At 34.7% G+C, this 12,961-nt stretch overlaps 1 protein-coding gene across 1 annotated transcript in view; it reads right to left on the reverse strand.

Annotated features, from left to right (window-relative positions):
• CCDC178 (coiled-coil domain containing 178) overlaps window positions 1-12,961 on the reverse strand; it is a 179,804-nt gene that overhangs the window by 148,491 nt on the left and 18,352 nt on the right. Inside the window, exons 7-11 of the mRNA XM_074576925.1 lie at window positions 12,429-12,649; window positions 10,508-10,650; window positions 3,520-3,673; window positions 401-496; window positions 142-278 (exon numbers count right to left, since the gene is read on the reverse strand). Coding sequence (XP_074433026.1) covers window positions 142-278; window positions 401-496; window positions 3,520-3,673; window positions 10,508-10,650; window positions 12,429-12,649 — 751 coding nt within the window. The remainder of the gene's footprint in view (window positions 1-141; window positions 279-400; window positions 497-3,519; window positions 3,674-10,507; window positions 10,651-12,428; window positions 12,650-12,961) is intronic.

The following is a 12,961-nucleotide window of genomic DNA, read 5'->3' on the forward strand; positions in this document are numbered from 1 at the left end:
AAATTTCAGCGTGAAGTGATTTGAAACTCTTGAAATGTTAAATTACAGACAGCATTAAAAGAAAAGCAAGGTTCACTTTTACAGACATGCTTTCAGTGAAAAAATAATGCTTGCTTCCTATATTTATATTGCATGCATTACCTATTTCCAATGTTTTGCAAAATCTCTTCATTTTCTCCCTCAAGTTCTTCGTTTTCACATTTCAAAACGTTCAATGCTTCATTAATATATAGAATCTTTTGCTTTCTATTCTGTAGATCACTTTCCCTGGTGGATTTCTAGTGAACATTAAAACATTAAAAAACCTTTAGCATAAGTTGAAATTATTTCAGGCCAACACAGAAGATGCAAGTATGCAAACATTTTTACTTCATTTATAAAAATACAATAAGAAACTTACTAATTCTTCCAGAGCTTTAATTACTTCAGAAGAAGCATCTGATATTTTTATGCTCTCATCTCCTTGGGCAGCTATTCTATTATTCAAATCTTCTATCTATAAAATATTTTATGAAGTAAGTAATACAAGTATCTCCTATATTTCTTTATAATAATTAAAGAATATATTTAAAAATAAATTTCAAAGGAAGGCTATTAAACAGTAACTAGATGTATTTCGTGCTATATTATTCATATGCACATTGACATTGCGATGTATCCTAGCAGAATCTTTCGACTTCACAGTATCAGGAAGCACACGCTCACAGCCTGCTAATTTATACATTATATATGTGATATTATTGAGCAGAATACCTTACATTACTCTCAGTCTCAAGATTTTATTTAATTTCAACATACCTGTTGACTTAATACAGATTCATACAGAGATTCAATGATGGATCAACTACTGGAGCTTAAGGAAAAAATGAGGATGTTAGGGACGCAAGCATCTATAGGAAAACATCTAAAGTGGCTTCAGATAAATAAAGGCATACCTGCTCACACTGAGCCTATGACCTTTGTTTCCTTCACCTCTCCTTCCTCTATAGAGGCTGAAACAACATAGCTATCCTGGCAGGACTTACCTATACATTCTCCATAGAGATATGGGTCTAACCGGAATATGACCAGACAACAAACATGCCCAAGAAGATCAGGGTTGATAAAGATGTTAGCATAAAGGTAAAAAATACATATGGGAAGATCAGGACAGAATTAGGACACAGGTACTCTAAATGGCACGTAATTTCCTACTGCTAACTCAAGAATCTGATTAAGGGCAGATTTGCATAACATACTTTGTGACTATGTCCCAGCAGCTAAGGAGGGAAACAACGCAGGCTTTGTCTTTTTATCTTGTCTAGAATGTCATAGCTCTGCTGTGTTATATGTAGGATTCTACTGGTTGTTCTTGTATGGTTGCTTCTTCTTAACTAAACTAGTTGGGGACTGAAGGTCCTAACCTGAATAGTTAGGGATTAAAAAACATGATCTGTGAGGAAAAACTGCAAAGAAGCACCTTTACTCATCTGGAAAAAGGAGATAAAAAAGCAAATTGTTAAGTCTCTCGATACATAAAATATTCTAAGAAATACAATTCAGGGGAAGTTTGGGAAAGACAAAGAGAAATTGGTTACGACTGCAGGGGAAAAAAACCCAATGGATTAAGTGTGAGCAAAATGTCACAGTTTTTAAATTGCTAGTACATAGGAAAAACATGATTTAGAAACAGTTTTCCCCCTTTCAATGCCTTTAGCGCAAACATTTTGACAGGAATGACCTGAAATACTACCACACTCTGCAGGTAACTAATGAAGACAAAAGAATAAAGAAGGAGTAGTTAAGTATAAGATTAATTTTATAAGGGTTTCTTCTAATATTTGAAGAGCAAAGCCCATGCAGATACAGAAAATTGATGTAATGCATACAGAAACCTTTTTTAATGCAAATCTGGGTAACATGGAAAAAAGAAAACTCACAATTGTCATTACAGTGTCAAAAGTTGTAACACTCCTAATGAGTAATATACAAAATTTAAAAACCAGCGCGAATTTAAAAAGGGAAAAAAGCCAGGGAAAAAAAATGCAGAAAAATATTAGCTCACATCACTAATTCTGTCTTCAAACTTATTGATGTATGTGACAATTGTCATATTATAATTTGGATTCATTTCAAACCCCACTGAAGTCACTGAAAATAATCCCAAAATTTTCCTGATTCCCAAAATAACTCCATTATCCCAGTAACATTTCTACGATGATCAGAAGAAATACTTTGAGCTTTCTGAAAATCCACTATTATTTACAAAGATTTATTCAGTTAGTTGGTTTAGATATGTTTTTGAAGGAAATTTACAATAAAATGTCAGCTCTATGCTAAAATGAACTCTGGCTCACCTTTAGCATAAACTAATCAAACCAAAGGTGGTCACCAAATGGATCAGTTACATGCCCCACCTTACCCCTGTTGTACATTTCTCCCTTTCCCTTGTGTTGGTTTAATACCCAAGTAGTACTCACTGAAGTATATCAGATCAGGCAAACCCAGCTGGAAACACTTCCATAAAGAAAAATGAAAAAAAAAAAGTTTACTAATAAGCATTGGCTCTATTTGAAAACAGTGGTCTTCTAGGTATCAGTTGGTAGCATCGCTGGTGCCAGTAACAGGAAGAAAACTGTAACAGTTGGAAATAAAAGGCAAGAACACACCCATTGGTGGCTGCCTAACGTGACTGTATCTTTACTTTTTCGGGGGGGTGTGCTTTGGGGTTTTTTTGTTAAATTCTGGGCATGCTTGGTAAATTCAGCTTCTCAGGAATACTCCATCTGGATTGTGGATTACACTGGATCCTTAGCAAGACCTAGCTATCTAGCTGTACAAACCACAACAGTACTGGGCGTGTACAAGAGAATGAATTTCATACTTTATTTATACATATATACATACACATATATACATATAAAAAAAAAGAACAAGTTCTCTTGTGGGCATCTAAATCCTGTTTTAGGCATTTTCTACCGTGTCCACTTATGGAGCTGTCAATTAATTGAAAACGCCTAGTCAGTCACTGCGAAGAACTCCAGTTCAGATTTTAAACTGCCAAGTACAATAAGATTTCAAAATGAATGCTAAACAAATATAACAGAAACATGGGAATTTTAAGTAAAATAGGGTATCAGTATGCATGCTGTAAGAGTGCATCACATGCCATCTCAGGCCAAGAAATCTACTAATTCAAGAGAACACATGCTGTCCTGCTAAATGCATACATTTTCCTTATGATTTAACAAGATAAGCAATATTGAGCATATGTGCATCCAACAAAAAATACCCAGGTCATTTAAAGGAATGTAAGATGATTCTTGTATTTTTAATAATTAAAGCTGAAAAATAATACTACATTAGAAGAATGAACATGGGAGTTCTATAGAATCTACCACACTATTTTTAAATCAGTATTTGTATTTTTACTTTTACAGAGGATCTTAACTCTTAAACATACAAAATATTCAAGCATTCATGTACTTTTCAATAAAAGATACTCATTTACTTGCTTGTTTATAAATATTCAAGACTCACTTTGCTGTTCCAACATTTTACATCTTCCTGGATTTCTGCTTTTTGCTTCACTAACTCCTCAAGGTGTTTTTCATCCTTTATAATCTTCTCCTCTGTTTCTTTTAACTTCATACAGTATTCGGTCCAAATAAATTCAGAATGCTTTAACTCATTCCTAATAGAAATACACACAAAGTGAATCCATCTATTTGGAAATATTCCAAGGTAGTCCCTCTCCATAAAGGAAAATGTAAAGCAGATCTGAATTAGTAAAGATTTATTTTGATTCTCTACTACGTTTCTTGAACAGGTATGCATGAGAGAATTTCAAAATATCTACCCTGGCAGATTCATGCAATTTCAGCCAGATATCAAAACTACTCATGCTACCCGTTCACTCGCACTTAAACAGCCTGCCAACATTAAAACTTCTAATTGGACTTCTGAACAGGTACTGGTGTAGTTAAGCACAAGACTTTGTTTCATACCATACACGTTAATTAAAATAGGAGTCAACTTCTTTCTCTGCTAGTGGATGAATCTAGTTCAGAGCCATCTTCACTTCATCAACCCACTGCACTGTCATCTCGTGGACAAATGTAATTTTTACTGACTTCAATTCCTCATGTGAAAAGGAACTTGCAGACAGTAGACAAGGTCAAAGGAGGGGATAAAGACTTTACTTTGAATACTTTCACCCTCAATAGCAGATTTATCAGCATTATGAAAAGGAAAACTGGCCATAATTACAGAAAGAGATAATAATAACTAGATAATAACAACTACAACAATCGTGAGGAAAACACTCCCACGAGACACTGTTAGGCCTCATTACAGACTGTGCATGGGCCTTTTGTTATAGCTGTTCATAAGAATGGATTTGGTGAAAGGCAGAAGAAATAGAGGGATATCAGGTTAAAATTTTACAATGACTGCTGGCGCTTGTCCATTATTTTTATTATTTTTTTCAGCAGGCAGAAAAAAGGAGTTTCCCCCACGTTCTCCAGAGAACTATCTTGGTCAATAACACATGCCAAAGTATGCCTTACACCGAAAAATGAACCCACTGCAGCAGAACTAAGACCAACAGTAGTTGAATTTTAGAGACATCTACTGCATTACAACCCAAATAATACCTCAATGAGTTTTGCATACTTAAACATAGTAAAACAACAAAAAAACAATAATGAAGAGACTTCATTACTAATTCAAGAGTCATTCCTACAAGATTATTTGACTGACACTCTTCCTTTATTTGCTTCCAAGATTTCCATCTAGTGATGGAGAAAACACTTACCTTGCAAAGTCACATTCCAAATGTCACAGAATATATATAACACCAGCAGGAAATGTAACACTTTAAACACTTCTACTTTCTTAGATCCATCACCCATGAAAGAAACATACACATGATACTTGGAATTATTCTAATGACAGACATGTAACAGGCATAGACTGTAATTTTCTTCTCATATTACCTATCAGCTACAACTTTCTGAGCACAATCTCGTGGAAAAATACAGTCGTACCAGCCACAGTGAATACGTGTGAAAATAACAGACTGTGCTGTGTGATGTACCCCAGCCTCAGTATTTCGAGCTTCAGGCAATCTTCATAATTTTCTCACTGATGGCACTGAACATAAAGAAACTATCAAACTGCAGAACAGTCTTTCAAGTCTGTGCCATCACAAATGTCTCTTTCTCACACCTATCAATACCACATGTTATTCTAGTCCTCCTCAGATGGTAGCTGAAGGGACTGCTCCCTCTGTAATGTATGTAGGACTTGAATTACCAGTCTAGCAAATGGCTGGGGAAAAAGAAAAAAAAAGATAAAGTAGGCAAAAAAATTAATTTCTTCACTGAGGGGCAGAAAAAAGTCTTCTACTCGACTTTTCCCCATAAATGCCGATATTATTAAACACTTGCATCATTAACATTTTTACTTTTAGTTGCAAAACAGGTTGCGAGGTGCACAACAGTCTACATCACTGTCATATGGTATGAATAGGAAATCACTTAACTAGGTGAAACAGAAAACTTACATGGTATATTTCTAACAATATAGATGATGAATTTCCCATATTAGTTATTTATTGCCACTATCATGGTGACTTTACTTACATTACAATTTGTTTCAAGAGAAAAAAGAGTTTCTGTAAAGCAATTTTAATGCACCTCAGAACAAAAGCTTGTTACAGGAAAACAGCACACTTTCTGTCTTGCACATGAAACAAACTCAAGAGCCTTGATTTCCACCAAGACTACAAAAACAAAACAGGAAAACTGCCCACTCTGACCTACAACTGCTAAGTAAGCCAACAACTATGACACAATGACGGAATTTTAAAGGGAACTGAATAAAATCCTGCATAAAAGACTATTAAAAAGTGAAGTAGTCAGAAGGTGAGATGAAAAATTCTAATATTAATGAAAAGATGTAGAAGTAAGATTAAGCAATCAATTTTCATTGAAACAATAGGTCAACAGCATGGTATCTCAAAATCCCATATCTGTTGCTTTGATGTATTTACAAATGATCTGAAAGGGAAAGGAGTAGTGAAATTAAGAGTCTGCATATAATGTGATTACAATAGGCAAGGCCAAAAAGAACTTAGAAACTTAAGAAAAATTTCAAGACAAGCTAAGTAACTGCAGAACACAACAGCACATACCATTTAGTGTCCAAACTCAAAAAAAGTGTAAAATCAGAGAGATTAAGCACACCTTAAAATTCTAAATTAACTGTATAAAACTGAGAAAGACATGTATGTATTTCCACAAACACTCAGAAATTCTACTCAATACTTCGCACACTTAAAGAAGCTAAGAAGGTGTTAGATTAAATAAGAAATAGGATGAAAAATACTAGTATAAAAAAATGAGAGTAAGACGTCCCTGTTAAAGTCATTGACAAGGCTTAATTTGGAATACATTATCTTTCAACCCATTTCAGAAAAGTATATTACAGAAGTGAAAAGGAGTCAGAGGGCATTCTGGAAAGGTCATAAAATACAGAAGTCTTCTCGAAGCACATTGAAAATAATGTAAGTTGCTTTAGAAAACAGATAGGAAGAAGAAACAAAGTAAAAATCCAAATTCACACAGGATATACGCTAGTAAAGAAGGATCAAAATACACAGCAATACTTATCATCACATAACTCTTAAAGCTTAGATTCCAGAACTACAGCAATTTGCCTACAAGAGGACAATAACAAATCACTTCTGACCACACTTTGTAAATATGAATTGATAAGGAATAAAGTTTAATAGTAGGTATAAGCTGGAATAGTTAAAAATAAAAAATGAAAGAAAAGTGAAATCATATACTTTTAACGTTATTTATTCTGGTATTACATGATAAAATCACCTCCAGCAATGGTTCACTATAACCATTGCTAACAATTCTTCCCAGCAGCTAGTAATTCAGACAAGTTGACAGAACACTAAATAGGCCAGTGAAACACTAAACTGATTTGCAGAGTATCTGAATACATAGTAATAAATCACACTACGTTTTTGGTAATACTTCTTACTCAGGACCTGATCTTTCCCATAATTAAAATCAACATGAGGTTTGCAATGAACTTAACCAGTTACAGAATCAGGGTCCATGCTGTCTGATTTCTCTCAGCTGGAACCCACGGAGGAGCTAATGAGCATTTGATCAGATAATCTCTATACACATATTTAAGCTATAATTAAAATTCCAAACATTGTGAAGACATTGTGAAGCTTGCATTCACAGGCTCATATCCATCAAAAGTAAGTATTATCTCCTACTCTTCACACACCTCTTCCTTTGTTTAGACACATGTAGCGACTTTAATTGGAGAATCACATGGTAATTTCCATAAGTCACTCCCGCTTTGATAAGTGTTGGTATTACAGAATTCTGGTCTCTGGTTTTGTATAATAAAATACTTCGGTTTTTAGCTATATTTCTGACTACAATTTTAATTTTCATATACTACTATTCTTTCCAGATTGCAAACTGGGCTCTAAAATGAAGAAGTTCAGCTTTAGTTAACTAAACATAAACATGTTGTCTGTGAATCATTTTAATCTTAGAGGTAATAAAATATAATTAGCATAAATACCTCTAAATATAGTGTCAAAATTATTCTGAACTGAAGAAAAACTAGACAAGAAATTCACTGTAAAGGTCAGAATCAAAAAAGGAAAAAGTCAAACATACTGACAAACGAAAAAAGTCAGACAAAGACATTTATTTTTCCAGTATTGTTAAGCTATCCATCTTACAGAAAAATAACTTTTTTTATCCTACACTGACTTGTCCTTACTGAGACACAGACAGTTTGGATCTCATTACAAGTGCACAGGCACTTTATGAGTGCAAGACTGGAACTTCTCGAGCAGCAATGTCATTTGAGTAAAAGCATGTTACCCAGGATGCCTCCTGCTCCCATATTAAAGTATAAACATATTACAGAAGAGCTATGATCCTTCTTTAATTCTGCAGTTTAGTGCCAATAGCAAAGATATCCACAGTGATATGGTATCTTAAGGAAACAGGATTATTGCATCTAAATAACCTTCCTTTCTTCAAAAATGTGTCATTAAGGTTTCTGCTCGAGCTGACTGGCAAGCACAGATCTCCCTGGATAGCAGACATCGAAAGCGCCAGCCATATTAGCCAAAGTAATGATTTCCTGAGGTTGATATCTACCCCCAAATACACTGTAAGAATGCTCTGGTTTGCAAAAGTCAGTGTTACTTTGTGTTGCAGGCTTAACAACTTCTAAGATTCTGAGGCAGGTAGTAAGTACTCCTTCTGTGGGACTGAAAAAAGGTGTTTCAAGTTCCTTAGCACTAATCAGTTTCTGAAATAAAGTTGCCAAGATGCTATAATCTAAAGAAATTGGAAATGTTACAACCAACCGCCATTATTTCAATCGGGTGTGGCTCCTTACCAGGCCTACTGAGCACCATAAACGGCAAGTAAAACAATCACGCTTATTATCACACCAACAGAAAACAGCTACAGCAGTTATGACCTCTTCTTTAAGTCCCTTTGAGAGCAGGTCCCTTCACAGAGGGGACTAAAATACCTTATTCCCAAATTCTACTGGGCTTGTGCGTAAGTATACTACTGGTTTTGGCTGGGATAGAGTTAGTTTTCTTCATAGTAGCTTGTATGGTGCTATGTTTTGGATTTGTGGTGAAAACAGTTTTGATAACACAGGGATATTTTAGCTGTTGCTGAGCAGTGCTTACACTGAGTCAAGGCCGTTTTTGATCCTCAGACTGTCCCAACAGCGAGTAGGCTGGGGATGCGCAAGAAGTTGTGAGGGGATGGAGCCGGGATGGCTGACCCCAACTGACCAAAGGAATATCCCATACCATAGGACATCACTCTCAGCAATAAAAGCTGCAATGAGGAAGGAGGAAGAGGTCATTCGTTTGGAGTTACGGCATTTGTCTTCCCAAGTAACCATGACACTTTCCTGGAGATGGCTGAACACCTGCCTGCTGATGGGAAGTAGTGAATTAATTCCTTACTTTGCTTTGCTTGTATGCGCAGCTTTTACTTTACCTATTAAACTGTCCTTATCTCAATCCACAAGTTTTCTCACTTTTACCCTTCTGATTCTCCACCCCATCCTGCTCAGAGGGAGTGAGTGAGCAGCTGTGTGGGGCTCAGCTGCCTACTGGAGTTAAACCACAAGAATAAGATATTCATAACTCCTTACTTTCCATCTTTTTAGAAAGTCTGTCAGTGTGCTGCTGGCCTGTAAACATGCAAAATCACAAAGTTTATTTCTGCTAGTAACTATTTCTACAATTTCTTGTTTTCCTAACAAAGATGTGTTGACACGTGGCATTAGATTCTTAGATACATACAGATGAGAATTACCTTTGGCAAATAGGCCTTCACTGAGCAGAAGTGAATAACATCTCTTACATATATTACATCTGTGCTGGCGTGAAGAGTAGCTCTTGTAGGTCACAGTCATATTTAGAAGCATAGGGAAAGACTGTCACAGCATTCTAGAATCATCCAGTTATCTAGCAGACACAAACCCATCTCTTTAAGGGACCTTTGCTGTCACATGGCCACAATACGGAAACATCTGTTACTGCCAGTAAGGTTATCTTGAAAATTTACTGGTGTTTTTCAATTATGCCTCTAAGCTTTCCTCATCTCAAGTGAAAAAGAGTCACTATGTCACTTGCTACTTTGCCAAATAAAACCTGGCAACTAGCCATAGGCATATGCAGCAAAGTTGAGTGCAAACTCCTACCAAACATGAAAGTACTTGGCATTCTTGTTATTTGTCATAGTCACTCTTGGTGCCGACTCTTTGTCTGTATGTTCAGCAACAGAAAGGAGAGATTACTTGTCAGTGACTGGCCATTAGTGATGTCCTACTGTTACTATAGCTCTAATTGGTAATTCAGGGGTTAATAACCTGACAAGAGGTTACTGTGAGGAAACTGCAACATAAGTCACTGCCATACAGAAGCTACCTTGCAATCCAATAAAGGTATAGTAATTTTGTTTGTTTGCTAAATAGAAGAAAGATAAGATATTTTAGTAAGTTCAAAAGTATGCGCTGTTGGCTAGAGTTGTTCTGGTTAATACACAAGTTCAAAATTAAGTTATAATTGTAACTGTGGTACTACTCTAAGTGCTGATGTTCAATGCAAGTAATTTGTGCAGTCAATAAGAATGATATCAAAAAGTTCTGTCAAAGGGATTAAAAATTCATAAGTAAGTAAAATAAGGCAAAAATGGCATGCTTTTGGAGTCAATTTATGGAACTTAGAATCTGGGTATTATTTCTGGACATCACCCCTTCCTTTTTCTGCTAATGCAAGCTAAGACAAACAAGGCAAACACTACTTTTATATATAATCCTATTAATTTAAATTTTGCAAAAATCAGAATTTAAAATGATTCCTAAAAGCAAATTTTCAATAGTTTGATTGTCACTATTAAAACTAACAAGACATTATAATGCCATATTGAATAGCTCTTACTTGTATTGACTCAGTAGCATCTCAGCACATTTGATTTTCTCATACATAGATTCTATCTTCTTTTCAGATTCTTCATCAATTCTTTTCATTGCCTTTCGGATTTCCATCAGTTCACAACAAATATCACTGTATATTTTTGATGCCTAAGAAAATAAAACAAGTTTTCTGAAAGATGTTATATAAAAATCATACATAATGTTTAAAATAAAAAACAATTTCAAAATTTGACTGATTTTTTGCAGTTTAAAGTTGAAGTAGTACTTTGTGATGTCATACAACTTAGCAACAAATTCTGCATGGTCTGCAAGAGATACAAACATAGCGAAAGATAACAGAATGTGTGTTGTAAAATTTCATGGCATAAATGTTAGCAAGAGGGCTTTTATTCTGTTACAAAAACTTTAAAGTTACTGTGAAAAGGTGGCTGCTTCCATGGGAAGATAGTGACCTCTGGAGCAGAAAGAAAGAAATAATGTTGAAAGAAGCCCCTGAGGTTTCACTCAGTAATCTGACAGAATCATTACTTAAACATCTAGAGGATGTGCAAGTCCAGCAGCCACCTATGTAAAAGAGGGGCCTGAGACAATGCAGACAGTGAACACGATTTTCAATGCTCTAAATAGTATCAGGACACTCAGTTTGTAACAACTCTCAAATAGAGATATGTACGTCTACTGTCTCTGCTTTTTAAAATATTACAAATATTAACAAATAACATGATATAAGATGTTTATTATAATCCAGCATTTCACAGCTAAAACTTGTTCTTTGGATATTAAAAGCTAGAGATTCAAAATTAAATAACTGTTTTAATTGCAAAGAAAATTAAGTATCAGCTGCTTTTTTAAGGCCATGGGAGGAAAAAACATACCTGAGTGAAAACCAGCATATTAATTAGAGCAGAATAAAAGTCAGAAATAACTTGACAATTAGACATTTTGTTGAAATGAAATGTATAAATAAGTTACAGTAACATCAAATCTATCTTCTTATGATATGTAGTGTCCCTTTTTGGAAAGAAAGAAAAAAACCCTCTGAAAAGAAGCAATTTCATAGATCAGATCTAATTCATGATAATTCTCATATTATTTGTGTAATAGGCAATTAACTTTTTAATTTTAGAAGTATTTTGACATGACCGTTGAGCCCTCAAAGTTCAAAATAAAACAAATTAAAATAAATAATATTAAGAATCACCTACAAACAAGACCCTTTTTAGACTGTAAGTACCTTGAAAAAGAGATTAATCTCTAGATTTGTATTTAAAAATTACTATAGAAAATATATAGAAAAATAGAAAACATAATACTGTACTAAAATCTGTATTTGAAGTAACGCAGTATCCCTTCCTTTTTAGATATCAATTTTAAACTGCCTACAAATTTGCTACACTTACATTATTCAGACTGACATTAGCCACATTAGGCATTTATTATCAACAAATAATGAATTATTATCATTATCAATAAATACTATCAACAAATAAATTAGGAAAAAATGTACATCAGCGCTTAAAAATAATTAAATCTTAAAAACATTTTTGTAACAGCTTCTAACATCTCCATGTTCTGGAACAAACGCTGATGTCTGTGAGAAATCTGAAAAGAATCTATACATATAACAGGTATGTGCCTTCTGCCTTTCCCATGAAAAATCCTGCGTGAAATCAACTTAAAAAGTTAGAATTACATTCCATATATGCTTAAGAGACATTTATTAAAGGCCAACAGCATTATCCTCCCTGGATTCTGTCTGCACTTAGTGCCTCTATATAACGGTCTGGGCACACAATTCACAGTCTTCGTGTTCAAAATTTAAATCAGACTTTGGTACTTCCAAAAGACTTCTGTTCTCTAAAACCATATGCACCTATGGAGTGGAAAGATTCTAAAAAAAACATCGTCATATTGTCTGCATTTACCTTTTCATAAGCCAGCAACACTTCCTTCACAGCTTCACCCTCTAGAATCAGCTTTTCTTCCAGCAGAGGGCTGTGTTTCTTCATGAAGTCTATATCCTCCTGAATCTTTCTGTTGACTGTTTCTGTCTGAAGTATTTGGTTTTGTAACTGTCGCAGCTGATGGCTTTTACAATCAAAATGCCATTGTAGCTCCAAGGTATCTTGAACACACATGTCATATTCTTTTAAAAAGATAATCAGCATAACAAAATTTGAGCGACACCATTAATACGTAGTGAGATTAGGAAACATGTTGTCATAATACTAAGACTTGCAAAATTTTGCTGTAAACTACTTTGAAGGCCAAAATAGGATATTGGTTACAAAAGACGCCACCAAATATTGCATTAGCAGTGGAACTGTTTTTAAAATCACACTTAATAATACTAGTATGTAATTCAAGCAAATTTTCACAGTGAGGGGTAGTTTTGTTTTTATGAAGGAAAATAAAACATCTAGCCTTAAGGCATATCTAACGGAGGCTATTATAACAC

This window comes from Larus michahellis, chromosome 2 (genome assembly GCF_964199755.1).
Source record: "Larus michahellis chromosome 2, bLarMic1.1, whole genome shotgun sequence".
Classification (NCBI taxonomy): Eukaryota; Metazoa; Chordata; class Aves; order Charadriiformes; family Laridae; genus Larus; species Larus michahellis.